The sequence below is a fragment of the Lichenostomus cassidix genome, chromosome 8 (assembly GCF_008360975.1).
Source record: "Lichenostomus cassidix isolate B80296 chromosome 8, HeHo_3.0, whole genome shotgun sequence".
Classification (NCBI taxonomy): domain Eukaryota; kingdom Metazoa; phylum Chordata; class Aves; order Passeriformes; family Meliphagidae; genus Lichenostomus; species Lichenostomus cassidix.
In genome coordinates, this window is record NC_139489.1 from 21,498,294 (window position 1) to 21,525,043 (window position 26,750).

The window sequence follows — 26,750 nt, forward strand, 5'->3', positions numbered from 1 at the left end:
AAAGCCAGATTCACAAGAAAAAAAAACCAAAATGTATCTGTCCAAGGGTTTGATTATTGAGAAATGTTTTGACAATATGGAGTAGGTAATTACTTGGGCTAATGTAGTTACAGCTTGTCTGTGTAACTACATATATAAGAAGCAAGGCATCTTCAAATTATAAAGCAGAAAGAAATCGGTGATATCAGTCTGTAAGACTGATGCAGCCTGAAAGCTGCAGCATTTTATATCAAATGTGCTAGCAGGCACATAAAAGACACACAATCTCATTCATGTACTATTTAGTGTCCGTTTAGCTTTCTTTTCTATAGTCCACTTGGTCTTATAAAGTAAAAAATACTCTGCTGGACAGCCAGTAAAGAAAATGAGAGCTATTTTCTAACACTTGTGGCTGCAGCCCCAGCAGGAACAATGCAAGTTTCTTTGCAGATAAAAATACTTCCAAGATGCCAAGTTGGTTACTTTTTAAACTGATTTTAGCTGTCCCTACTGACATTACATGCATGGCTCCTTACTGGGATAGGATATGTGTTTGTTTGGTAAAGGTAATTATCATCTGTGATAAACACTATTCATTAAACAGTAATCATAAGCCAGTATCTCTATGTCTAAGATATAGTAGTAATCAGTGCTTTCAGCTTTCCTGAGGTTGCATGGGATTTTACTGATTTTAGGACATTGGGCAACAATTTTTTATTCTGCTAGATAGTTATTCCTGAAAAATTCTTTTTATAGGTTATTCTTTATTGCATATCAGTTCTGGGATCAAGATGCATGTGGCAAAGCAAGCTGCTTGGTCATTTGCTCTGTGGAAGGTCCAAAAACCTCAAAGAAAATGATGAAATAAGAATTCATAGGATGTTAAATAAAAAACTACGACATCTCTCCCAGTGACTGCTTGTATTTGCAACTTGATAACCATTTCTTAGCTTGTTCTTTCCCTTATTATTTATTTTCTATATGCAGTGTTCTCAGCAATTCAAAATGCTGTGTATCTGTTCAGCCTCAAAAATCTATACTGAATTGTGCAACTGAGGTGCAAAAGGGAAGCGTATATAACTTTTATTATCTTGCAGTAAAATAATTATTGACGGTATTTTTATCCTCTATTCAAGTTCAGTTTGAAAATAGAGCAACCTGGAAAATAACACAGATTTTTGTTAAGCTAGAGCTGACCTTCAGTCTAGCCCTCTGTTCCTAACAGTAGCAAATACCAGAAATTTCAAAGGATGCTTTATCCCAATCTCATTTCCAAAAACAAAGGTACAGTTGAGCCAGAAATGAATGTGGCTGAAAAACTGTCATTTCCAATATTAATCATATTATTTAAATTTAAAATTGTCTGTATTTTATATCATTCCTTATGATAAATACAATCTGCAGAGAGTAACACTTTACAGAGGGGAACATGCAAGACAAGAACTCAGTGATTGCTATAGCTTTGTTTCTCTAGATATTGCAAGAAAAGCTGGCAAAATAATCTGTACACTTAGATGCATCGAACACTGCAGTTCAGTTTTTTTGTCCAAAGCTATATAAAAAAAACAAAAACCCAACATACAAATGTACAAACTCCTAAAATAAAACCAACTCCAGAAAAATCTTTTATGGTAAAGGAGTATCAGAAAAAAAATTATGACAACTGCCTTTGCTGGAACGTGGAAGCACGGCGAGTTGCTTCCTGTAGGTTTGAATGACTTAAATAAATATGAAAGTACTGGTTATCTGAAGGCAAGACAAGGATATGTGTATAGGTATGTGTCGAGATAAGTCTGTGTCAAGTGAGAAGCGCAGAAGAATTGTTCAACATTGCAGAATAACTGAATAAAGTCTCTGACACTATAGTAGCTTCTGGAAATTCCAATAGTATAATTTGTGTCCTGCATTTGGCTGAAGGAGGAAGAAATATTTTGAAGTCAATTTAATGCATGTGCCAGGTGCTTGGATTAGCAGCTCTGAAGGATGAAGTCCAAAGCACAGAGCAGCATTGCTGTCCTAGATATTCTGTCTCATTCTGAAGGTTATGCTTTCTTTAGAGACAAGAGTGTAATTTAATCTCCATGTTCATTCAGATCCTGGCTCAAAGCCCACAGAATCAGAGAGAGACTATTTCACCAATTGCAGTGGGCTGCAGTGTCATCCTTCTGTCATTTGACCCAGCCCTGCGAGCCATTTCTCAGGTGAATAATTCTGAGTGAGATGTTCCAGGACTGCACAATTTGAGTTCTTTTTCGAGTTCAGGACAACAAAGAAATGCTGTGTCTAGACATGGATATGTATCCACTAGAAAGACCCCCCCAAGACATTTCTCACTCACGACAATACTGAAAACCTACCTTTGTCTTGCATTCTCTCAAGTCTTGTCTGAAATGTTTCCTTTCTTTTTTTGTCAGACAATGCTGCCCTTTCAACTTGTTTGCTTTCTTAATGCAGGAGACAGTTCTGTATCTTTGAAAAAATTTGGATTGTCTAATACCATTTGTTGAGTCAATCAGAGCACTTTGTGCAGGACTGTCTCCAAACAAAGCTAAATGTTGTTAAGAAAAATCAAGCCTTAATGTCTCTACTCAGACACAGAGGAATAAAATTGTCCTGCTTTTATTTTAGCTTTTGCCAGTATTTCACCAGGATTATTTAACTAATTTATTTTTCCATTTTAAATGAGGTGGAAAATGCAGCACACGGACGAGTATCTAGACTAGAGATATCTCTGTTAAGTATTAAATCAGGGGGAGAAGAAATCCAACTTATTGAAGAGTGCACTGTTTTACTAAAGAAAAACTATAATGCATAGGTTTTTTTCTTGGTCCTAAGCACGACCAAGTTCTTTACTGATTGGAATAATTAATGGTTGTAATATTTTCCTAAGGACAACGGGAGGAAACCACATTGTGGCTGTGACACGAATAATTGCTTTCCTACATTTACTTACTTTCTGCAGTAATAAATACACATAAGGCTCAGCTTAAGAATTTCACAATATACTTAAATTTCTGATCAAGCTGATTTGAATTAAGTCCACCATGCTAACCTTTTTCAATAGAACTTTACAACATACTATAAAACTGTTGTTTAAACAATGCTTCCCATAATTACCACCAATAAATGATACCTTTTTATTGCCATTAGAACACTCTTAGTTACCAGTTTCCAGAGATTGCTGAGCAACCTGTACATAACTTTGTGTTATGTTGTTAATAATTGTATGGTTCTCTTTTTAGAATTCTGAAACTGGAAAGGTTTAAGAAAACATGCAAAATGCTGAGGATACACGTAAGTGAAATATTTAATGTCCATCATTCATAAAAGTTACATTGTTTACATAGGGTTCATTAGTATATAATAAAAATGTCATCTTAATGAAAGACTTTCTGGCAATCTTTTATATGTTAATTTGTTTAACATATGCTTTGGCTATACAGCTAAATAGGAATATATTTTAAAAAATCTTTCTGCAAATAGTTGCTTAACAGTTACAAAACCTCATTACTAAGAATTGGTTATTGATACACTTGCTTGTTGGCTTGTAAAAATCATCTGTGATTTGGGCTGGGAATCTTAGGACCAACTTTACGTAGCAAACTTGCTCATTGCATAGTGACCATGTAAACAGCTCAGGGATCCACAAATTATATCCTTGTACTCTAAAGTCACTGAGGATTTTACACACTGTACTGCTCATGTTTTCTTATATTGATGAAGAATTTGGGGGTTGTTTTATTGTTGATGCTGATGGGAATTTCTTTTTAAAACATGTCAGTTTTGTACAAGAAGTTAAAAAGTTAAAAAATTAACACCAAAGGAAATAATTTTACACTGTGCAATAGTATTGCTACCTCATTCTTTTTGATTTTAGATATATATATAGCATATTGGAACTGCACTGTACTGCTTCCTTTCAAAAGAAAAGTTTAAATTAGTTGGAACAATTAGCTATGTGTTTACATAAAGTTAACTATGTTTGCATCAAATAAAATGTTTATTAATGAAAGCTATTATACAAGAAACATCAAAGAGAAATTCATCATACAGAAATGTACACTATATGTGACAGATGGAAAAGTGCATGCAGATTTGTCTCATTTTAAAAAAATTAATTCAGAAACAATAGTACTAAAGTTACTGGGTTTTGATTCCTATGATCTTGGATGAGTGAAAAGTTCTCCTTGAATTTACAAAAATCCATTTAACAGATATGACTAGTACACATTAGCAAGCAAGTGGAATGAATGCACTCAGATTTTATTTTACAAGTACTTGTGCTTGACAAATGTGATTTTTTTTTTTTTTAAGAAAAGGTTTCTTCGAATATGGGCTGGGTAGATTGCTGCCAGGTTGCTCTGGTTTTATACATAGTTTCTCTAAATTTGTTTTTGATACCACACAATTTGTTGAAGCCTTCAGTTCTGTTAATTAGACACCATAAAATAACATATGTTTTGTTAACATTCAGGAAATGACATCGAGTCTTTTATTTTTATTTTTTGGCTCAATAGATTTTTAAATGTATGATTATCATAACCTAATATTGTCTTTGTCTTCACTGCAGTGGATTTCCGATCAAACTTTTCCCCTTCTTTTAATACTTTAGGGAATTTTCAAACGTCGGGATGTTTGGCTGTAATGCCCCATGATTTGTTCTCCCTGAAAGAAATCATAGTGACAATTTATTAAACTACAGAGCAACCTGGCTTTTCGGGGTCTGCAATTCTATTTTGTGCTCAATATACCTAACATTAAATCTTGATTCATTTCATCATACTATTTAGGTTATATTTGTCATGCAATTACTTTAGCTCCTACTTTTCTGGCTTTTTTAGAGGGCTACGACAGGGTTTCAGTATCAAATCAGTGGGGCATTACTTTGCATGTTCAAAAAAGGAGGTTAAAAGGCTAAAATCTAAATTGCACCGGTAGTAGCATATACACTGAATATGAAGAAATTGAAAACCTAAGAAGGAACTGTACTTTAAAATATTTAAAAGGCCGTGTTTCTGTGTTTAATACCAACTGTTCATAGGTACCATAAAAGCAAAGAGACACACGGGTACATGTAGACCTTAAATTTTAAAAAAGAAATAAAAAACAACCCCAAACCAAAACAAAAGGAAAAAAACCAAAAAACTGATGGGAAATAAAACTCCTTAGATTCAAAATGGTTTATTCACACAAATTTAATAGGATATATCACAATTGTTTGGTCCATAAATATTTAGGGGAAATAGTTTCTATACAATGCATTTATCAATAAACAAAGAAACATGGACAATTTTGCTAGACCACTTACTGTACTATAAACACGAAGCTCAATATATAAGATTATTGGATTTATCAACTATATCTGAAAGAGTGCACAACTGCTTTCTATGACATGTTTGTCCCCTCTAACAGGATACACCATAAAAAGAGTTTCAGAAATAAGAGGTAAAACAGTACAAAACTAGTGAGGTGTCAAAAGGGCTTAAAACAGTTAATTTAACAAACAACACATATATCCTGATTTTTCACAAACTTACTCCCAAGGTATATCATAAGGCACATAGTAGAACTGAGTTTTAATTAGTCTACTTAATAAAGTAGATCTCTAGTACCATATATTGTTCTGTCAAAGAACAAAATTTATAAGTATCAATATTTTTACCTGTAAAAGTGTATTAATAAAGATCTCAGCCTTACCAAGGTCTTTTGGTCTGGTTAGTGGTAAATGCCCATAAGGTAATAGAAATAGGAAAAGTCAAGATTCAATATCCGTAGAAGATGATAACCATACTTGCTAAATATATAATGGCAAACACACCTTTCTTCTATTACAGTGTTAACATCTCTTCCGTCATCTTTTTTAAAAATAAGCTACTTTTCTGTGCTAATTTTCTAAAAACCCTGAGCAAAAATTACAATAATGCACTTTAATGTGGGCAGTGAACTGTCAATATGTAACCACACATTTATACAGCCAAAAAGGACACCTTTAAAATATATTAAATAGCCACTTTGACCACCAAAATGAGATTTGATGGTGTCTAAAAAGTGGGGTATATGTGCAAAGTTATTCTTAACAATCCACTAAAAGCAAGACATAGATCTTGACTGGTTTTTGTTCGTTTTTGTTTCTGAGACTCTCCACAATCTAATTGGTGTTCAACTACAATAAAAGGATACAAATGAACATTCACCACTGCCCAGACCATTCAGACTTTTAGCTTAAATAAAACTAAAAAAAGAAAGATCACTATTGTAAACTAAGAAATGTATTCAGATCAGCATCCACAAGGCTTCTGAGTTTATCGGCTTTGAAGTTATTCACTGCCAATTCCTGGTTTTGTATGATTTTCGCTAACATTTTTTTCTTTTATACAAAGTTTAAAAAGTTAAAGAATATGTTAGAGATATTAATGAACTAAAGATTTTAAGTTCCTGTGTTAAACAAGTGTCTGATACAATCTCAGGAAACACCTAAAGTAAATTCAAAATAGTAATGAATAAATGGTACGGAAATTTTTTTCCTTAAACATCTTAATAAATTATATTTTGCTTATTTCCATTTTCCCTGAAAAGAAAAAAAAAAAGTAGGATTTATCAAAAATTCATTTTAATAGTACACATGCATGCACCTTCTTGAAATTTATTTTTGTGCTCGCTAAAGTAATTGGGCAACTTCTTGTTTGCTTTAAAGGTACGGCATCGAAGCCATGTCGCTAACTGCAATTTGTATCTTTTTTAATCCCAAAAATTCAGAGCTGCTTGACAGACAAAAATTAAAACCGCTCCCTAGGCAATATTTCAGATCAGTAGGACTCTCCACTTGCATTGTTACTCTGCTATTGTTACTTTAATGATATCCTTACAGAAGTTAGCTCACTCTGGAGGTTTTTCTCCAGATCTTGCCTCCTTAACGTGCAGGGCACAAACTGGGAGACCAAGGGCCTGGTCCTGCCATTCTCACCCACACATGCTCTCATCACTGACTCTCTCTCCAAGTCCTCCATCCAGGCATGCCTTTCAGTGCTGGCCAAGGACGTCCCAGCTGGGTGAAGAACTGGCAGAGGAGCGTTTAGCTATCCCAGTGGGAATCCCCAGTGCTCAGGGAAAAACAGACTTGTGACTAATGCATTAGGAAAGAGCACTGGTACTTCCAGACTGACTGTTTCCATGATTAGTTTAATTCATTTTGTATTTATTTTTCAACATTTTAAAAATAAATCATACAAAACTTTTGGATGCATTATAAAAATAAAATTAAATTTGGGGTTCTTAAATGCTGTAGGTGAACATACAATCCTGAAGCAGCATTCTTTTGGCTATAATTAAAATGGTTTTTATATTGTTATCAAAGAGAATAGAATTTTTTTGGCGGGGGTAACAATCAATTTTTTCAAGGTTCTGGAAATAAGTAACATACAATTTTAAGAGGCACTTATTAGAATGATTCATAACCTTCTCTTCAGTCATTTGATAAATGTAAAGAATTTGAGTACAATTTAACAACAATAAATGTCCGTTTATTATAGCAACAAATTACTTCAAACTCATTTGCCAGGTGGCTGCAGATGCTACACATCAAGCTGTTTATTTTCCCAAATATTTTGTGGGTTTGTTTGTTGTTTTGTTTTTTTAAAAAAAAGGCTTGAAAATAATAATAATAATAATTATAATAATTATAATAATAATAATAATGAAGAGTAAGAATTAAAAAAAAAAAATGAAATGTTAGAAAAGGTTCGTTAAGGTAGTTTGTGAGGGGCTCCCGGATTCGTGGCTGTCCAAGTTAGAGGTCACTGATGTCACTACAGTGATAGTGGGATTGGTCAGGTCTGTTAAAGTGGTCGCAGTGCCGGGTGGAGTGAGTGCGCCGCTGTCTGCTGAGGGCGGTGCCGGGAGCGAGGTGCCGTCAGCTTTATCGACACCCCCATTCTCCTGCCGCAAAAGGTTCCTTCTGAATTTGGCTCTTGCGTTTTGAAACCAAACCTGCAAACCAATCCCAATGGATTTCTTTACCGATGCTTGTTTTGCTTTGCTTATTTTTTTTTGTCTTTGTTCTTGCTTTTAAGTCATTTTTGATGTTTGATTTTGTGTGGCACATCACCTAAGTCATTCTATAGCTTTGCTTGCTACTGGTGGTACTGACTCCCTGTGTACAGGCCCAGTGCTACAGGTGCTCACAGCCCTCAGAGAGCAAGCAGCCTCAAGAAAAATCTGCTCACTCACTTACCCAAAGAAAGCAACTCTCTTGATGGCCACAAAGTGTTTCATGGCTTGGTAGCTTTGGGGTCAAGACGCATAAAGATTGAGGCAAAGGGTGAAGGAGCAGATTTTTGCGAGGGCTGAAAGTTTACCTTGATTATTTGAAAAGGCTGAAGAGGAAGGAGGGGTAATTACAGCATCCCTGCCATACAGATTGTTGATATGGGTCATCTAGTCTTTCTGTTCTGTAAGGTTCACTGAGAATGTTTTAGGTGACATGTAACATGGACAAGGAATTGCCTCTAATAGATTCTCCTTCTACCTCGCTTGCTGCCCTTCTTTGGCACTCTGCATGTAATACACACCTCGTTTTAACTTCACTGAGCTATCACATACTATATAGGGATATTTTAACATAATTTGCTAGGCTGTCCTTCACAGGGAAATGCCTTTTGACTATGTAGGCGCTTAATGAAAACCGTTGTCTAACAAGCATTGAGAGGGGGAGCCAGCTGGTCCTGGAGGATCACATTGGTCAAAGCTTGCTTCAAACACTTTGGGGATCTGCTTGCTGAAGGGCCACATTAACTGTTTCAGGGGAGCCCGAAGGCTTCACCCATAAAATCAGTAGATTTTCCACCTTTATCCTTAGTGCAGTCACCACAGAGAGACTACCAGCCCCGGGATATCTACTGGGTGGGTGAACTCTGAAGACATTTTCCTCATGTTGAGGATGCAGCTAATCATAAACCACAGCTTGGCGTTTGGCTGCCTTGGGGCAGTAAGGCACACATGTGGCACTCCTGCCATGTAACAGCATACCCCTCTGCACACCCACTAGGGACACACCCAGCAAAAGTATTCCTACGTATATTGCTATTGTTACACGTAAGGGAAAGGCTAGTGACTAGCAGGGGAAAATTCTGTCAAGCCTGTGATGTGGCTTCTTACCTGCAGAACTCTCTTGGTCAGGCCTGTTTTCTGGGCAAGCTGCTTGAGGTCCTTGGCATCTGGGTTGTGGTTGATAGCAAAGTAGGACTTCATGGTACGAAGCTGGTGGTGTTTGAAGGAGGTACGCATGCGCTTTGTTTTCTGGGATGGGGGATAAGGCTGCTGGTCTCTGTCCAGGTGATCTGCCTCATTCTCATTACAACCTGGTGAATAAACAAAATGGAACAAGGAGTTAGGGGCCATGCATCATGTAGGATAAAGGAATCAAGACCGCAATCTTGATTAGCAGGGAAGAAGGAAGGAAGGAAGGGAGGGAGGGAGGGAGGAAGGAAGGAAGGAAGGAAGGAAGGAAGGAAGGAAGGAAGGAAGGAAGGAAGGAAGGAAGGAAGGAAGGAAGGAAGGAAGGAAGGAAGGAAGGAAGGAAGGAAGGAAGGACAGGCTAAGACTCTACAAGGATAAGTACAGATGTGATAATTAAATGAGACCAAAAAAGATCCAGAATATTATAATTTCCTATTCTTATAACATGCTGTGTCCCCCAGGCCTGTACCTACTAAGGGCAGTCTTAAAAAGTTCTCTCTCTTTTGGCATTTATTTCAAACAAGTCTTTTCCCTGTGGTGATGGTTTTGCTTTGGGCCCTCAAAGAGTCATTTGAAATCTCATTCAGATTTTGAAATCTCACTCATTGAAACATTCTTAGCTTGAGAGAAGAGTGAAGGTCAAACCAGCATTTTGAATGTTCCTGAGCTTTTCCCCCAAATCACAAGCACCTATAAAAAGAGATGTACAGCAGAAAAGTTGATTGTGACAGTTCTTCAAGAAAGCTGAGGTTTTTGCTGATAAAATAAATGCTTTTGGACTCTGCTAGGGAGTTTATATAAACTGCTCAAAGCCCTTCATCTGTAAAACATATCTAGGAAACAGTTGCCTCAAGACTCGATCCAGTCCCCCAGTCCCAATCAGCAATAGCTCTTAGTTGGTACTGATTTAGGACATTTTTACAAGCAAGCAGCTAGGGGTTCAAAACTTGAAAAGAGTTTCTCTGCTTTCCCTGATTGAGTATTTTCAAAGTGTCTATGAAAGATGAGTTTGTTTCAGATTACACTTTTATGTGTGTGAATTGTACACAAGAGTTGCAGCTGTTTGCCATCATTACTTCATATTGGAGTAAGAAAGTACAGTGTTAGAAAAAAAGTAAGAAATACATCTCTGCTTTTCAGCTTACACAAAAGGTTTAGCTATTTCTAGGATCTCATTTTATAAAGATAGCTCAGTCACACAGGAGAAAATTAATGGTGTCATCATAGCAGGGAATATTAATTAAAGAAGAGCTAATTAAATATGTTTCAGAATGTCTGTAAATTAGACTGAGTTTCATTAGTTGCTCTTTTTGATTTTTGAACTGCTTTCCAATAGTTACTGGATTATTTACAAGGCCTAGCTGATCCCCATTCCTAATTGAGAGAGAGAGAGAGAGAGAAAAGAAAGAGGGAAAGCACACAATACAGAGAGACTGATGTCAGCAGTACTGAAAACAGAGGCAAAGCAACTTAAAACCACAAGAAAATAAAAAGCTCCTTGAAGGTGTTTTCTCTTTTGAATTATAAGACAAGTCAACATGAACAGATGCTGGTAAGACAACACTTTGACAGATAATCAGGTGAATATTTAATTATAGCTAGCTTTGCTCCTAGTCTTGGTAAGAAGTATATCTGTACTTTCAAACAAAGTACGCTGACACTTCTGAAAAGACCAGAAGTTGAAAGTTGCCTTAAAAACAATTTCAGACCAGATTTGGATTGTATTTACTACTTGTTTTCACAAGCAATCATACTGCCTTCAGTCAAACTGCGTGGGCTGTAACTTACGAGCTGACATAAATCAGAGTACCAGAATTCAGTCCTCAGGTTTTACTTCAGAGTTGCAAGCTGCTTGTTTGTGTTGTTTTCCTTGGGTTGCTCAGGCTTACAGCAGCAACACAGTAACACAAACTTCCTCAGGCTCCTCTGTCCTGCTTACTGCCTTTGTTGCTGTATTCTATATTTTTTCTTTGTTTTGGTTGGTGGTCTACTTTATTTTGGATTTTATTTTCAAGAGAAAATGAGAGGAGGACTCCAAGTACCTATCTTTAGGCAATTCTGGTTTGTACAATGGTTACAGCTCACTCTCTGTTTTACATGAATTTCGTGTGGTTTGGCCACATCATAGAGCAGAGTTTTACACTATCTCCTGGAGACCTAAGGGAAAGCAAAAAGTCAGGCAAGACATTGCTCATTTCTTTGCAGCAGGGTTGGAGGGTTGTTTAATTTTTGCTTTCAAAAGAGCTAGAACAGTTTGCTTCTTATTGCCAAGAATTCTTCAAGTGAATTCTTCAAGTGAATTCTTCATAGTTTTTCACACACATACACACATATAATGAAATAAAGTAAACAGCTCTTTGAGAAACAGCTGTGCAAAATATTTTCCTAGGGAAATCTTCTTCACCATCTCATTTCTGTATCCTGTAAGCTGTAAGTCAACACAGTTTCCCTCAAAATACATATTAATTATATGATATAAGACGTAATATAGAGAAAGCCTTGAATGTTTTAAGTACTTTTGAATAGTTTCTTCCATTTTTCACATTAATTCCAGACAGCTCGCAAGTATGAGTGACTTGTACCTCATAACATTTTGAGTTATTTATTGTTGTGTTTCCGCTTTACAACCGAGGAGCTGAGAAAAAGAAATTAAACTAGCAAACAAAATACAGAATAGAAAAGCTGTTGCAGATCCTACAGCAGAGTCTGATTTTCCATTCTGGCCCAGGGCTCAGCTCCCCTGAAACATGATGTGCACTCAAATCTAAGCCAGGGCCTGCTGGATGGCTGTGAATACACACATGCTCATGCTCAGCTGGGTGAAGTTGTTGGCTCCATCAGAGTTTTTCGTTTTTAAAGCTCGGGGTCGTTTTCCATATTGTCTTGGCACACGGGTATGGACACGGCGGTGGGACTGTTTGGGAAGATACTTGGCTTACTGGGGAGGTCACAGCCGTGGTTCCCCCAGAACCGGAGCGCCCAGAGAGCCCCGGCCGCGGGTGAGGAGCTGCGGGCGCGGCTGCGGAGCGCGGTGTCCCGGCTCGGGGCGCTTTGCAGCAGGGGCGATGTGCGGGGCAGGGCTGTGCCCTGGCCGCCGCTGTCCCCGGCCGGGGCACCGCTCCGTGCCGTCCCCGCGGGGCACACCGCCACTCGGCCCGCGACACCCCCGCCCGCCGCTGCAGGACTGCGGGGCCCCGCTCCTCCCTCGCAAGGCGGCAGCCCTGTATCCGACATTTAATTTCTGCCGACTGCATGCCCTTTGTAAATGATTACGTGCAAGGGCAGTAACCGAATCACAGGGCAGGGAACGAAAAATGTGTGTAGGGAAGTGGTTGCCAATTAGTTAGAGACTTTTTTTTCTCTCAAGAAGCGATTTCATCTACTGCAACTCATTTCGTAGTTGTTCCAGATTCGCTTTCCTCCCCCTGGATTTGGAGCACAGTGGGCTGGAGCCGTTTGTACTGGATGCACGGCTTGGCTGCAAACTTTCTCGGGACCATGTGTCAACCCTGGACATTGCTAGATAATGCTTATTTAAAAAAAAAAAATCAAATCACGGCCCCAACAGAAGAGATTTCTCAGCCAGCTAGCATGAGCCCAAAGCATCAGAGCGTTTGTTGATTTGTTTTGGTTTGGTTTTTTCCTCTCCGTTGCCCGGAGGACACTGTGAGTTCTCGATGCAGTAAGCTGTATTTTTATAATGGGTGGTGCTTTTTCATCTGATTTGGAGTCAGTGGTACATCTTATATGGCCCGTTGTTGTAAAGAAAGGGAGTTTTAAGACTAGCACACAAAAATTATGTCAGCATTCCCAAATAATGTCTCTTTTGAGTCCTGACCTGAAGTTTAAAGGGGTGCTTTATCATATCCACAACTCTTCATCTTACCCTAACTTCTGATTCCAATTCTAACGGTAAATTGTCCCTAGAAATATTTCCCTTTAGGAATCTGGGGATCCGGGTGATGGTGTGTGGACCAGGGATAGAGACCACAGCGGAGCGCGGGCGCACGGGAAATCCACCATTCGAAGCCGGGGCTGAATGAATCCTGGCTGCGCTACAGGTTCCCTTTTCTTTAGCAGCTTTCAGGATTGATTGGAAGCCGCTCCGTAGCCAGGGATTCCAATGTCATCTTCAATTAACAAGGAACAATTAGCGCAGTGATTACCCTGGCTCCAAGGTCTATGCATCAGAGGAGATGAAATCGCCTTGCACAGCTCCCTGGTTCCCAGCTAAAGCCCGTTTCACGAGCGGCCCCAGAGGAGGTGCCAGGGGAGGGATGGGGAAGGCAGGGGGGCGATGGAGGATTCCTTACGGATCTCAGTGGCAGCGGGTTGAACCTGGTGGAGGGGAGAGAGCTCCGGGCCTAGAGCGGTGCACTGTTACCGACCCGCGATTGTCGGAAGGGGAGGCCCTGACCCCTCTCCCGGCTCCCCGGTGGGGCCAGCAGTCCGCAGCCCTGGGGCCGCAGCCCCCGGCTCCCTGCCCCTGCCCACGCTTCACGGGGAAGCACCTTGCATCACTCTTGCTTTCCACAGCTTGCTTTCCTCTTTACCGTCCATCTGAAGCTTAAGTTTTGCTAAAATGATTTTGGAGTCGGGAGTTTGGTAATTCGTATTTACCCTTACTGCTTTCGTCTTTCTTCTAATGAAACTCTGCCTCAACTCCTTGGTCATACCTGAAACTCCTTTACCTCTGGCCGCTAGCACTGTTTATACACGATTTGGGTACTCAAAAGACTGGAGTTAGGATATATAATACAGGGCAACACTCGTTCCTTTCCTGCTGTTGAGAGAACAGAAACTGTTCTCCTTAGTTACATTTTTTAGGGTTTAGTTACAGAGAACAACACTTATTCGTTGATCTCTTGTACAGTTTGATCATTTATGTGTCAGTAAACCAGAATTATTCAGCCTGAAGAATTAATCACTATAAATTCAATATATAAATCGAGTTATATTTATACTACATTGGCATTGCAGGAACCATATAATATGACTTTTATTCTATTTTTTCTGATTCATTTGGTTACTTCTAATTTGAGGTTTATGTGGCGAAATGCTTTTAGCTAATCAAATATAAATAATGATAACTGTATCTCTGATATTCCGACAGAAAAAGAGCTATGTGGGTTTGGGCTTGGGTTGGGGTTTTTTCTTTTTTTTTTTTTCCTTTTTTTTTTTTTTTTTTTTTTGTCTTTACCCTGGGAAGTGGCTAAGTTTGGGTGTTTGACATTAATAGGCAAAGACAGCCTTTGAGGAGGGCTGCTGTTAGCTTTCCTGCAAACGCTCCAACCCTCAGAGGGCTGTTTGTTTGATTTTCCAATGGTTAAGCAAGATTTGGCCTGGCTGAGTTACTCACGCACTGCCTGGCTGAGGGGAAGCCCGAGAACGCTCTGTTCGCGGGAGCGGGAGGCAGACTCGGCGTGTGTTTCCCACCTGAGTTGTAGCTGACGATGTCCACTCCCAAGGCAGGGCTCTTTCGTTTCCTGGGCCTTCCCTTCTGGACCGTGCCAGTGCCGTTGAAGTAAGGCAGGGCCAGCCCTCCGCTCTTGGCAGCCAGCTCGGTGTAGCTCAGCTGAGGCGGGTATTCTCCTTGCAAAAGGGACTCGAAGTGGGCCCTGCAGTAAACCAGGTTGTCCTTCATGCCAAAGTGATCGCCCGTGGTCAGAGTCTTGTTGCAGGTGGTGCAGGTGAAGCAGCTCAGGTGATAAACCGATTCCCTGGCTCTCATGACCATTTCAGAGGCTGAGATCCCAAGGTGGCAGCGGGCACATCTCTGCACGGAGAACCTTCTGAAGGAAACAGAAAAGTGGGCATCAACTAGAACGGCAAAGGCAGAGCTTGCCCCGGTGGCACCCGCCTTCCCTCCCGGCCACGTGAGGGAGCCTGTCCGCGACAGGGTCGCGCCGCCCCGCGGCCCCAGGACGGCCCGTGTCACCGGCAGTGGCCCCTCGCCCGCCTGCTGTCGGGACGCCCTCGGGAGCCGATGCTGGGGTCCCAGGGTGAGTGCCTCGCACTCTCAGCCGAGCCGACCTATTCTCCCAGGACTTTGGCGAAAGTCCTCCCGCTGCCCGTGCGCACGGGGCCAGGCAGAACGGAGCGGGGCAGTCGGTCCCCGCTCTCCTGGCACTCCTGTCAAGGCGAGAAGAGCCGCGGGGCGCTGACCAGCGGGACAGCTGTAGCGCACGGACAAGCGGGGCCCTCTCCCGGGGCCCGGCCGCGGGGCTGGGCGGGGGTGGCGGGCTCCAGCCCTCCGGGAAACCGGCAAGCTGCGGGCAGAGGGAAATTTTGGTCGGGTCTTTACGGAGGGAAAGCGCCGAGCAGCGGGAGAGCCTTCGCCTGTTTGTGCACCGCCACACATGCTCAGTCAGCGCGTCCCCTGACTGACGTTCGGGTTCGGAACGTGCGAGACTTTTCGGAGGGGACGCGTTCACAGCATTAAGGAATCGCTGACTGCGAAAAGCTACCTTTGAAAGCCCATGTGGAGAAAAGAGCGTTTCGGTTCACAATGCCTTTTGAGGGGACGTGTTTTGAACCCATGGGGACTGATTGCTGTACCTGTAGTAATCCTCCTTGCAGTAAATACTGCCGTCCTTGGCAAAGCAGGTGAGTTCTGACTCCAAAGCCAGTTTACATTCACAGCACTTAAGACACCTGAGGTGCCATTGTTTGTCAACAGCCAGCAGGTAATATCTGTCTGAGATCTTCCCTCCACAACCAGCACACAAAGCAGGCTTCTCAGGGCTCATGGGGGGCATGTTCTGCAAAACAACCACACCACAAGGGATGAGACAGGGAGAGAAAGACAGGCAGGCAGGCCGGGCTGGGGACGGGTCCTGCGCAGGGCCCGGGGCTTGTACAAAGGCACTGCTCTCTGGGACCAAACTCTTGGCTCCCGGCGGGAAGTTTACAGGGCAACCGGGCCATCGCCGCTAGGAAAGTGTTTGCCGCGATTCACAGTAAAACTTCTCCTAACGATCTAATGTCATTTCAATACGTGAAGGCAACGGATTAGGCCGCAGTAAGAAAAACAGAGCCCATTCCTTATAAAGTTCTAAACTTAAAACCTGAGGCTTCCCCGTTCCTTTAGGGTTCTTAATCTTAAAGCACTTCACAGGAACAACATTTTAAAGTAGGAAAATACCGCTTTGCTATTCCTAAAGTTTATGGCAAAGGGTTCAGGCTTGCACTCATTCTACGGCAATTTTTCACCCGTGTTTAAACGAGTCGCAACCGCATCTCTCTTTTAAAGAAAGACAGGCTTTTAAAAACAGAGTAGGAGAAAGGAGACAGGTGGATGATGTAAAGAGCAGCGAGTGTGAACGCTTACGAGCCCGACCAGGAACGTGGGCAGAAAGGTGGCACAGGCTCATTTCAGCTCAAACTAGCATCTTTTTGTCAGTAAAGTTCTGCAAGTTCCCGTTGATCTGCTCCCCACGAGGAGTGTCGCTCGGGACAAAGGGAGACCGAGGGACGGCGGAGACAAAAGCTCTGCCGTGAAACTTGGGGCAGCGTTTGCTGATAAAGTAAGGGGGAAAAAAAATCCCAAACATCTTGTTCTAAAGTCGCAACTGTTTTAAAGTGGCAACTCCGCGCTCATTTTCCAATCTGAAGTTGTCTTCCTCGCCCCCTTTTCTTTTTGCAGCAATTGAAAGGTGAGTTAAATTCACATTGCAAATCCTCATGTAAAAAGCATGAGTTTATTTAAGAGAGGGGGTAAAGGACCCTATGGCCCAAAGCCTTAAAGCAGTTTTCCAGGCCGTTACTTTGTGTGCAGAGCCTTGTGTGCGGACGGCGGAAGCCCTACAAGTTGGAGAAAGGGAGATCTCGCTTTGCACAAAGCCCAGCGTGACACTCCATTTCTCCGCCATCCCTCAGTACATTTCTGAAGACTTTGGTCCTTTTGACTAAGGAGAGAGGAGATGTTACTTTCTAAGCAAAGTAGTCGGCCGGCATAACGCTCAGAGAGAGCGGTGCCTCTTTGTATCAATCACACACTTCAGACCAAAGACGGTTACGAAAAGTAAGCAGTCGCGGTTTGAGGTTTAATTTAGGAGGTGCCAGGAGTGCAGAATAAAAGTAAAGCACACCTCGGGAGCTCCAGCTGCAGCTCGGAGTGCAGAGTGGCCGCAGGCAGCCGAGCAGGGGCAAAAGGCTGCTCCGCCGTAAGGGCTGAAACCCCGTCCCTGCTACGACTGAAAACAGTTTCCCCGTTACTCCAGAGAGCACACGCAACAACACGGATTAAACAAATGCATAACCGAGCCTGGTCAGCACAGCACCCAGCGTTACGGGTGGATTTACAGGGAGCCTCGGAAGGGATTCCACAAGCAAGGGGTGACAGGGAAAGGGCAGGGGGAAGCAGCGTTTTTCTCTTCCCCAAAGTCAGGGTCTGTCCCGGTACGGGTCCATGCTTGCAGGGGTTCCCTTGCAAAGAGCGCCAGCTCCTTTCTTACCGTTTCTCGGCCGTTCATCTGTCCCCCTTTGGCCAGGCGGGACTCGGTCTTGGATCGCCTCTCCATCTCCTCCATGATTCCTTGGATGTGGCCTCCGGAGATCCCGTGGAAAAGCATGGCTGGGGGACGGAAAGGACAAGTATTTTCTTCTGCTCTGCACCCCACTATTTCCATATACAGACCCCAGAGTCTTTAGATCATCCAAAATGTTTACACCGAGGCGCACAGCGCAGGGAGGGAGGTTGCAATAGGAGCTTCTCTTTTGCGCAAGCACTGAGGGCTTCCTGAAGATGTGCAGAAAACAAACAAGGGGGAGAAAATGTAATAATAATTAGTTTTAAAAAATAAAATAATAAAAGCGATTTAAAGGATCTGTTACTGTTCTGGAGAGCTGGGGTTTCTGACTGGAGAGACTTGGACCTGGGGCAGTAGAATCAGTCGGGAAAGGATATAGTTTTGAATACAAAGAAAGCAAAAAGAAGTGCTATTTTCAGCAGTCCCTGGTTGCTTTAAAGTTCCCAGTGCCTGTAGGTTGGATTTGGGACTGCTGCTTTCCGGAGCTCTGTCCAATTTGTTAAGAGACTAAAGCCAGCCCATTTTTGATAATTTAGTAGGAGGAGTTCTCTCCCTTGAGCCGCCACTGATTTTTATTCAGACAACAAAGACCTGTCATACTCCTCTCAACCCCTAGTGATGGGCAAGCAGTGACAAACATTACGGTCGGGGCTGTGGGTGGGGTGGGATTTATTACCTCCCCCAAACACGGAGTCCCGGGAGCTGGCGGCGACGGCGCCTGGCGAGGGGCAGTGTGGCCCGCGGCCCCGCTCTCCCCCCCGGGGGCCCCGCTCCCCCCGGGCCGCGCCGCGGGAACCTCCGTTCGGCGGCCGCTCGGGCTGGCCGCGCCGTGCCTGGCTCCGCCGCGGGAACGGGAGAAGGAAGAGAAGCGCCGGTGCGGGGCAGCCGAGGCGGGACGGAGCGCTGCCCGGGCCCGGGGCCGCGCGGAGGGGTGCTGAGGCGGGAGGGAGCGGCGGAGGCCGGGGTGCCCGGGCAGAGCGAGCGCTTCCCGGGGCGCCGCCCGTCCTGCTGCCCCGCGGAGCTCCCGCCCGTACCCGCAGCAGGATGCGGCCCCTCCGCGGGCACTTCCCGGCCGGCCCGGGTACGCCCCGGCGGGACTCTCCCCTCTCCCGCTCCCCGGCTGCGGACTGCGAGCGATCCCTGTGTGCAGGGGACCGGGCGATGCATTCCTTCCTGGCTAATCTCTCTGCCTGCTCTCCCTCCCCTCCTTTTCCCGTTTTCCTACTTACTTTTCACACCGCTCTTCCTTGCCTTTCCCTGAAACAGCTGCCGGCTGTTTCCTGACACCTCGATCCCTACTGAAGGATCTTCCTGGCGGCAGTCCTGCACTCCCTGCTCCCTGGGGGACACTCCACACCAAACCCTAGCGCGACTAGTGAAAGAAGTACCCCAGCCCCCACTTCCTTTCCAAAGCATCCCAGAGACATCCTCAGGGGCTCCTCGAGTCACCTCTTCCATGTAACCCAAGATTCAGGCAGCCAGTTTCCTCCCCTCTCTTTCCCCTTAAGTAGCTAAAATTAATGTTATTTGCAGATTGAATGTTGTTACATTCCTCCGAGTGCCAGAATACAGCTCATAAAACACAATTTCACACAAAGATGAAGTCAATCAAGTGAAATAAGCCGGGATTTTTTTTCTCTGTTGGCACACTAGACCCTGGACAGCAGGGCTGCTATTTACTGTAAGTAATGTAATTAGCCCTTTTGGATGGAAATCAATGTGTTGTATATATGTGTGTGTTTTAATAAGAGAGTAATAGCTATAAAACCAACGAGACTCAAAGGGCTGAGGGAATCTCCCTTAAAAAGGGCAGATCCCTTCAGAAGCCGTAGTCTTCTGCAGAGCACTCCCGGTCTGGAAAAAAAAAATCTGTGTGTGGGGAAGGAGGAGGGAAAGATAGGCTTTCCTTGGAGAAAACAAGTCAATTAGCACAATAAGACATCAGGAAAAATAAACAAGGTGATTCAATCCGGGATACGGGAGCTGTTCGCTCGGGATCCCCAATCCTCCTCCACCCCCTCCTTCCCGTCGCCGCTCCGCGCCGCCCCGGCTGCTCCGGGAGACGGGCGGAGGTGCTTCACTCTCGCCCCCAGCCCCGCCGGGGAGCGGGAGCACAACCGGCACCCCCGTGGGGCTGCGTGGTCCGGGCCAGCCCGATTGCGGGGCCGGCGGCTTTGTCGAGCTGCCCGGGGAGGAGGGAAGGGAGGGGCGGCGGTGCGGGCGGGGGCGAAACCCTGTGCGAGGAGGGATCGCCCCGCTCACCCTGCGCCCGGCAGGTACCGCCGGCGTGCGCCCGCCTGGCTCGGGGAATGGCAGCGGTGGCTGTCGGCAGAGGTCAAAAAATCTCACTTGGAGACGAGTTTATTTCTAATCGGTGCAATATAGTCTTTCCACTCTACAGGCGGGTTCAGGGTTTGTTCCGGGTGTTTTCCCCTTCGAAGGAAATTTTCCTGTTCTCCCGTTCAGCTGTGCTGTCGTGGTAACTCGCCCTGCCTCCGTTTCGTGTTGCATCTGCTCTCCTGGAAATGGTCTGCATTTCCCGTGTCGCTCGGGTTGCCAAAGATACCCCGGCGTGTATCTTGCAAAGACACTCGCCGACCCCCGCCCTCCCCGCAGACCCCTCTCGGAAGCGCCTCCGCCGCGTCCCGCTGTGACTGTGTCCCTGCCGGGCTGAGGACCATCAAACTCATCGTGCCCGCCGGGAGAGCGGAGCGGGGGGGTCTGGGGGAAGCCCCCGGCTGCCGCTGGGCCCAGTTCCCTCGGGGCCTAAAGTGGGGATCCTGCCCCCGCCTCGGGTGCTCCGGGTGCGGACACCGCTGCCCTCTCCTCCCGCCTATCTCGCTTTTGCTCTCTCGACTTCACCGAAACGCTCTGCAGGTGCGGCGTCAAAGCATCGGTCCAAGGCAGAGACACGGAAAATATTGTTTGTTAAATTCCCGTCTCTACCTTAGCTCGACGGCGCCGTTAGGAGTAATTGGGCAGACTCATAACAAAACTCAGAAATGACTGAGCCTCCTCCGGTTGGACACACTTAATTAATTAGAGGGTCCTTTCTTTCTGCTCCATCAGGTACGGTTAAGGATATGCTACTAGCTACTGCTGCTCCAGTAAAGAAGGCCAGGGGTTTCCAAGGCGTTTCTGATTAACATCCTAATGCTGGCAGACCACTTCTTACCTAAAGGGACACTAAAAGTTTGTTGCTAGCATCAAACGTGACTTCTCCGTTTCCAAAAGGCCTGTAGGAGATCAAGGTAAATCTATTTCAATGTTCCTGAGATCTCATTCCTCGCTGTGAACTGGAGCTCTGCTGCTCTAAGGCAGGCTGGTAGCGAGAGGTTGCCATTATAGCACGAGGGATTCCGTACAGTTTTGCTGGTTTGCTTGGGGAGGGAAGAGAAAAGCTCACAAAGAACACGACAGGGAATCTAAAATCCAAATCTACGAGCCTGTCCCTCATGAATCCACCGGCATTAGCACTTTGTCTGTGAACGGCAGTTTCTCATCGCAGGGCGCTTTTATCTCCTTTGGCCGCAGCATTTGGGGAAGAATATCTGATGTGCAATATTCAGAATATTTTAGTAACATGACAGGCGCTCTTGGTTCTTTTCCTTTCTGTAAGGCTCTACCCGGACTCCCCAAGCTCATGGGGGGTTGGGGAGGAGGATGAGGGATACATCGCTGCCGAGATTTCCACAGGTACAGCGTTTGCCTGCCCACGCAGGGCTGGAGAGCTCCCGCGGACATCCCGCTGGCCCCGCCGCAGCCCCTGCCCGCAGCTCCGCGGGCTCCGCCTGGAGCCGCTTCCACCTTCGCAATTAGCGTGTGCCCTGGGAAGATTTCAGCGTGCGGTCACTGCGATCCGCTCTGCCACCGAGCCCGCATTCTCCCTGGCCACGGGCTACGGGCTAAAGCCTATCACAGCGTGAACGATCTTGTGTTTAGTTCGGAGGATTTAGGACAAGGTCTATATGCAAATTAATAATTGACCAACAATAATTAGGAGGAAGGGGAGGGTGTTCAGGCGGGGGGTGGGGGTGGGGAGGAGGAGGTGTTCTTTGAGAAATGGTTTGGATTTCGCCTGCCGCATTTGAGGCCGTGGCGTGTCCCGGCTGCAGGCGCGGGGCACTGCCCGGGCCAGCCGCCTCCCGCCCCGCAGGGCACCAGAGCTTCACACCCTCTCCGTCAGCACCTGAACTTTTCAAGACACCTCCAGTTTAATCATTTCCAGAAATTTAAAGCGCGTAGTAATAACAGCAACGGGATTACGATCCTGTTGCCTGCGAGTCGTGTGGTTAAAGCCAGGTCTATTTTTAAATCCCAACGCTATTTTCTGCTCTACGAGCTTGTGGTGGAGTATAGTGCTATTAATGATCAGCCTCATCTCTTTGTAAAGTCCGCGGGCACTGCAAGCAATCTAGACACAAAGAAGGGAAATCTGAATAGAATTACATCTCTTGGCGGTGGCACCAAATGTAGCTAATACAGTTTTCAGTATTCAAATAGGTTGCGGTTTATTTTTTTAAATTTAATTTAATTTTTTTTTCTTTTTAAATCCCGACATTATTTAAAAATCCCCTTCGGAGTCAGATACAACATATTTTACCATCACCGTCTTTCTCTTCCCTTGAGTCCTCTCGAGCGTACCGTAGAGCAACTTTCGGATCACTGTGTTAGGGACATGTTAAAAGCTGGAGCATGGCAGCCAGACTCGGGCACCAGCCCCTCTCCTCCCCTGCCAGGCTGCGCGGGGCTGGCGGTGCGAGGAACACAAGCGCAGGGTGTCTTTAACCGTAAGCGGTATCGGATTAAAAACCCTCAAACCTCCAATGTGCTTGTACCTCCCGGTAATCTGAAAACATGTCAATTAAGACACGTATTCATTTGCTTAGGGAGATGATATTTAAATAAAAGACAACTAGGTGCTTTGTATAGTAATCCCAAACACATATCTCCATAGCCAAGCGCTGTGACTGACCACAAACAAGTGATCACACAGCCAGAAGAAAGCAGGAGAGGAAGATTATTGTCTAACATGAAACTGTTCACCGCCCAGGACCTCAGCACTGTCAGCTCTTTACTCGTCTGATATTAACTGTAATCGTATTTGCACTCCGGTTGTAATTAAGCCATTGGAAATAATAATATTTTGCTGCTTTTGAAAAGGACTCCCTTACAGACTGGATTCACAGACAGGTGAAAGGAGCCATTCCATTCAAAAAGAAAAATTTAATAGAAAGGGGAAAAAAACGGACCTTTTTTTAAATTTTTTTATTTTTTTTTTAAATTGAGCTGAAAGGCTCAGCCTTCCCAGGCTGAGCTATTTTTCTAGATTAAAACATAGATGTATGAAATGTTATCTGCGAATACACCTGGGGCAAGTACCATTCTGTGTTGTTAAAAAAATCCCAGCCAAACAAACAACACCACGACGCCAAAGAAACACCCTGCAAATTACATCCGTGAGGTCCAAATAGCTGCATTGCTAGCAAAGACTCATGCAGGAGCTTACCTTGAGACCTTAGAAGCTTCTTCCAAAATTGTACCCTCCTTAATGAGTGATGAGGGATGGATTTTGAATGGAGAAGAGACGCAATGATCTAGCCAGTAGACGGAGGTTGTTCCTTGTTCCTAGCAGAGGATCCCTATGTTAATTAAAATAAACAAGCTGCTTGGTGGAAAGATTTTTTTTTTCTCCCCTCTCTCCCTCTCTCTTCCCGCCCTCTACATAGCCTCTGATACAGAACTGACGTGAATTTCTAACCTCTGACCTTTCGCCAACATACACTGATACCTGCCTTTTATTTTCTGTTTGTTTCGAAATATATTCTAAAACAAAATAAATAAATGAAGAAGAAGACAGAATGAAAGCAAAAAAAATAAATCCCACCTCTCGATTTTGGCTCGTTTGCTGGATTTTCTTGATTAGCTGTCTCAGCTCCTCAGTAATCAGGTGAGGTGTTAATGGGGAGCTGGTTGTAAATAAAACTAATAAAGCAAAGAACATATTAGGAAATTAAAAAAAGGCGAGGACTGAGAGGCTGTTAAAAATATTGTAGCGAGCTGAGCGTTTCCCCATCACGTCGTTTTTTTCGTTCTGTGCTTATTCACAGCTGAGCAGCAAACCCCGGGTTGTTGCCATCTCTCCACATTTTTTTTTTTTTAAATCGCACTGAACCAGCCATGGACTGCATCAACCCTTCCCACTTTCATAAAAAGCCTCTCAAATGGAGTCGCTAAACAGCAAACTTCAGCCTGATCTGATGTGATATGATATACGGATTCATGGAGCAACCTCGCTTTGCCAAACCCGATGAAACTGTGAGTTGTCATGCAATACTACGCAGTCAAACCTGGGATAATTGTAAAAGTGAACCCAATTTAACCCATTAGAATAAAATCAGATGCCAAGATGAATCGGAATCATTGCTTCTTAGGTGACAGTACTGATGACAATTGATCCACCGGCTCAAAACAATAGAAAAATATAGGGTTGGGAGTCATTTCTCGTACTCCCTCCCAGGGGGAAGCGGGGAGCCGTCGGGGAGGCAGGAGCCAGCTCCCGGCCGGGCTGCGGAGGGGCTGCCGGAGCTCCCGCAGGAAGGGGCTCACTGCGAGGACCCTGTGGCCGGCGAGCTGTTTCTGCAGCAGCCACACGAGATGACTTCTCGCTTTGGCTTTGTTTGCCCGCTCCTCCTAACTCCTGCGACAGTTTCTGTCCTTCTCCCCTGAGCCATGTGACCCTCAGGTCTACGTGGCCAGCTTGGTAATCTATCTCAAAAAAAAAAAAAAAAAAAAAAGGCAAGCAAGGGATGCTAATGATCTTGCTCGGAGTTTGTCAGCGGAGCCCCTGCGGCGCGCGGAGGAAGCGGGGCGGGCTCGGCTCCCCGCCGGGGTGCGCACCGGCGGGTGGGGGTCCGGCCGTGCGCCCGGGGCAGGGCGGCGGGTCTCGGCGTGCCCCTGCTCTGCCGGCGGGGCGGCAGCTCGGCAGCAGCCGGGAAGCAGCGCGGTGGCACCGGGAGCGTCTCTCCCCGCCCCGGGCTCCGTCCCGATCGGCGAGGGGAGGCCCCGCGCCCGCCCTCCCGCGGGCAGGGGTGGGGAGCGTGGGCAGCGGGTCGTGCCCGTAGTCCCCCTGAACGCGGGCGGGCAGCAAAGGGCGCGTCCCACCCAACAGCGGCGGCTCACCTGGAGAAACCGGCCAGGGACGTGTGGGTCGGGAGTGTGTGTGTGTTTCTGTGGGTGCTTCTGGCGGAGAATCTAAAAGCCAAGTATGTCTCTGCAGGAGGAGTGGATTTAGGGCAGTGACCATGAGCTCTCATCACGCAGAGTTTGCTGTGCCAGCTCCGGGGCCATGCAAACCCGTCTTGCTCCCACGGTTTGGATGGCGAGAGCTTTTAGAATACGGTTTTCCTTAAATCCGCTGGCGAATAGGAAGTTTAAAGCCATCCCGAGCAAAATCGGGAGCAGCCTCGAGTCAGGGGTAGCTGAATCCCTCTGTGCGTGCCGGGAAAGCAGCTGAGCGCGCAGGGAGAGAGGGGCCTTCATGGGACTTGCTGTCTTCTTAACCTCCCTGAGAGAGCAGCCGCCATCTGCGCCAAGGTACAACAGTAAGAATTATTAGTATCATAATCACCACGGATGTGATTGCTGCGACTTAGAGGGAGAAGCCCAGCCCCGGCTCCGGCTCCGGCCCCGGCCCCGCTGGACGCCGCTGCCGCGGGCTCTGCCCCGTTCCTTCTCTTACTCTCTAAATCGCCTAAAATATTTCTTTTCCCCAATTACCAGCGCTTTAATGGGAGCAGGAGGGAGAGGAATATGCAAGGTTCATAATAAGCCACCTGCTGCGTCGCGCCTAACTAATGTTATGGTTTATTTCATTACTGCTGCCGTGGCAGCAGCACCAGTCCTTGCGTTACCCATTCCCCACGTCGCACGGACAGCCGGGACAGGACCCCGGCACGCTGGCGGGGCCGGTGCTCGGTCACCGACAGCGACCCATGCTCACTTCCTCCGCACGGAACGGGGACCCACGGGAGGTAGCTCGGCGCGGGACTGGGTCCCGTCCGCTGCTTTGGGGCGCACAGCTCCCTTGGTCCGTTCAGAGCTGTCTCTCCCCGCAATGTCTTCCCTCTCCATCTATTTACATGCACACGCGAAGCTATATAAACAGCAGTAATAGCCTCATACATTAAATCAGTATTTGTTAGCACAGCCATTCCGAGTCATTTCAGATATTTGGACTCAGTCTGTTCAGTGTAGCTTCAACCTATTGACTTGCCAGACGAGATGTTCATGTGGACCCAGTTGCTAAAACGATGAAAACAGACTTTAGCTCTAAACTGTGCTACTCTCCCATCTGACGGATGTTAACACACAAATGAAATCCATTTGGATGTTTTTTGTTACCAGAAGGCTGCGCTGACGTTCAAATGATCTAAATCTTAGCATCTGGAAGCCTGTAGAAGCATCTTTTTGGAATAGGTTTCAAGACATTTCGTTCAACCCAAGCTGAGGAAGGATCAAAATGGGACACCAGGAAACTGACAATAGTTTCCCATCTAAATGAGACTGGCTGTTTCATTTGAAAGCACCAAAAAGGGGAAAAAAAACCCCAAACGCCTCTCCCCCGCCAAGCCTTTCCATTTACTACAGTCCCTCCGGGTAACCCCAAAACCTCCCCGCCAAGGTCCATCACGGAGCTGCTGCGAGGCATCGGGATGTCCCGAAGGCCACCACCGCCTGCGAGCCCCCGCTGGCAGAGCGCTCCGCGGGGACAACAGACCGGCTTTATCTCAGGAATACTTTTTGGGCTCGGGACTCGTTTAGTATTTTCTGGGCGCAGCAGTTCATCGACACGACAGGACATGTTATGTGAGTGCCATTCAGCATTAATGAAGATCTGTGGGAGAAGTCGTGCGAGACAATAAATACAGCGGTCCGGATGTCGGTGACTTTAGCAGGAAATAAAGGAGGGCTCCGTGTTAATGAAACAAAGATGCGGGAGCTCTT

The 26,750-nt window shown here is 45.4% G+C and overlaps 2 protein-coding genes across 9 annotated transcripts in view; one reads left to right on the plus strand and one right to left on the minus strand.

The window, feature by feature from the left end:
- The window catches only part of DENND1B (DENN domain containing 1B), a 256,533-nt gene that overhangs the window by 36,868 nt on the left and 192,915 nt on the right, over positions 1-26,750 (plus strand). For all 5 annotated transcript variants that reach the window (XM_085068299.1, XM_085068302.1, XM_085068303.1 and 2 more), the window contains one exon: positions 3,222-3,273. In XM_085068299.1, the coding sequence (XP_084924425.1) occupies positions 3,252-3,273 (22 nt within the window). In that variant the 5' untranslated portion in view covers positions 3,222-3,251. The remainder of the gene's footprint in view (positions 1-3,221; positions 3,274-26,750) is intronic.
- Positions 3,281-24,433, minus strand: LHX9 (LIM homeobox 9). Of its 4 annotated transcripts, none has more exons than XM_085068307.1 (7): positions 23,632-24,433; positions 23,254-23,386; positions 17,670-17,788; positions 15,772-15,974; positions 14,650-15,005; positions 9,133-9,335; positions 4,654-7,965 (listed from the first exon to the last, which is right to left on the minus strand). In XM_085068307.1, the coding sequence occupies exons 3-7, from the start codon at positions 17,784-17,786 to the stop codon at positions 7,708-7,710; spliced, it is 1,137 nt and encodes a 378-aa protein (XP_084924433.1). In that variant the 5' UTR covers positions 17,787-17,788; positions 23,254-23,386; positions 23,632-24,433; the 3' UTR covers positions 4,654-7,707. The 4 variants fall into 4 exon arrangements, with proteins under 4 accessions (XP_084924435.1, XP_084924433.1, XP_084924431.1 ...); XM_085068305.1 differs by having other exon boundaries at positions 17,670-17,953; XM_085068306.1 differs by lacking the exon at positions 23,632-24,433 and having other exon boundaries at positions 17,670-17,953; positions 23,254-23,437.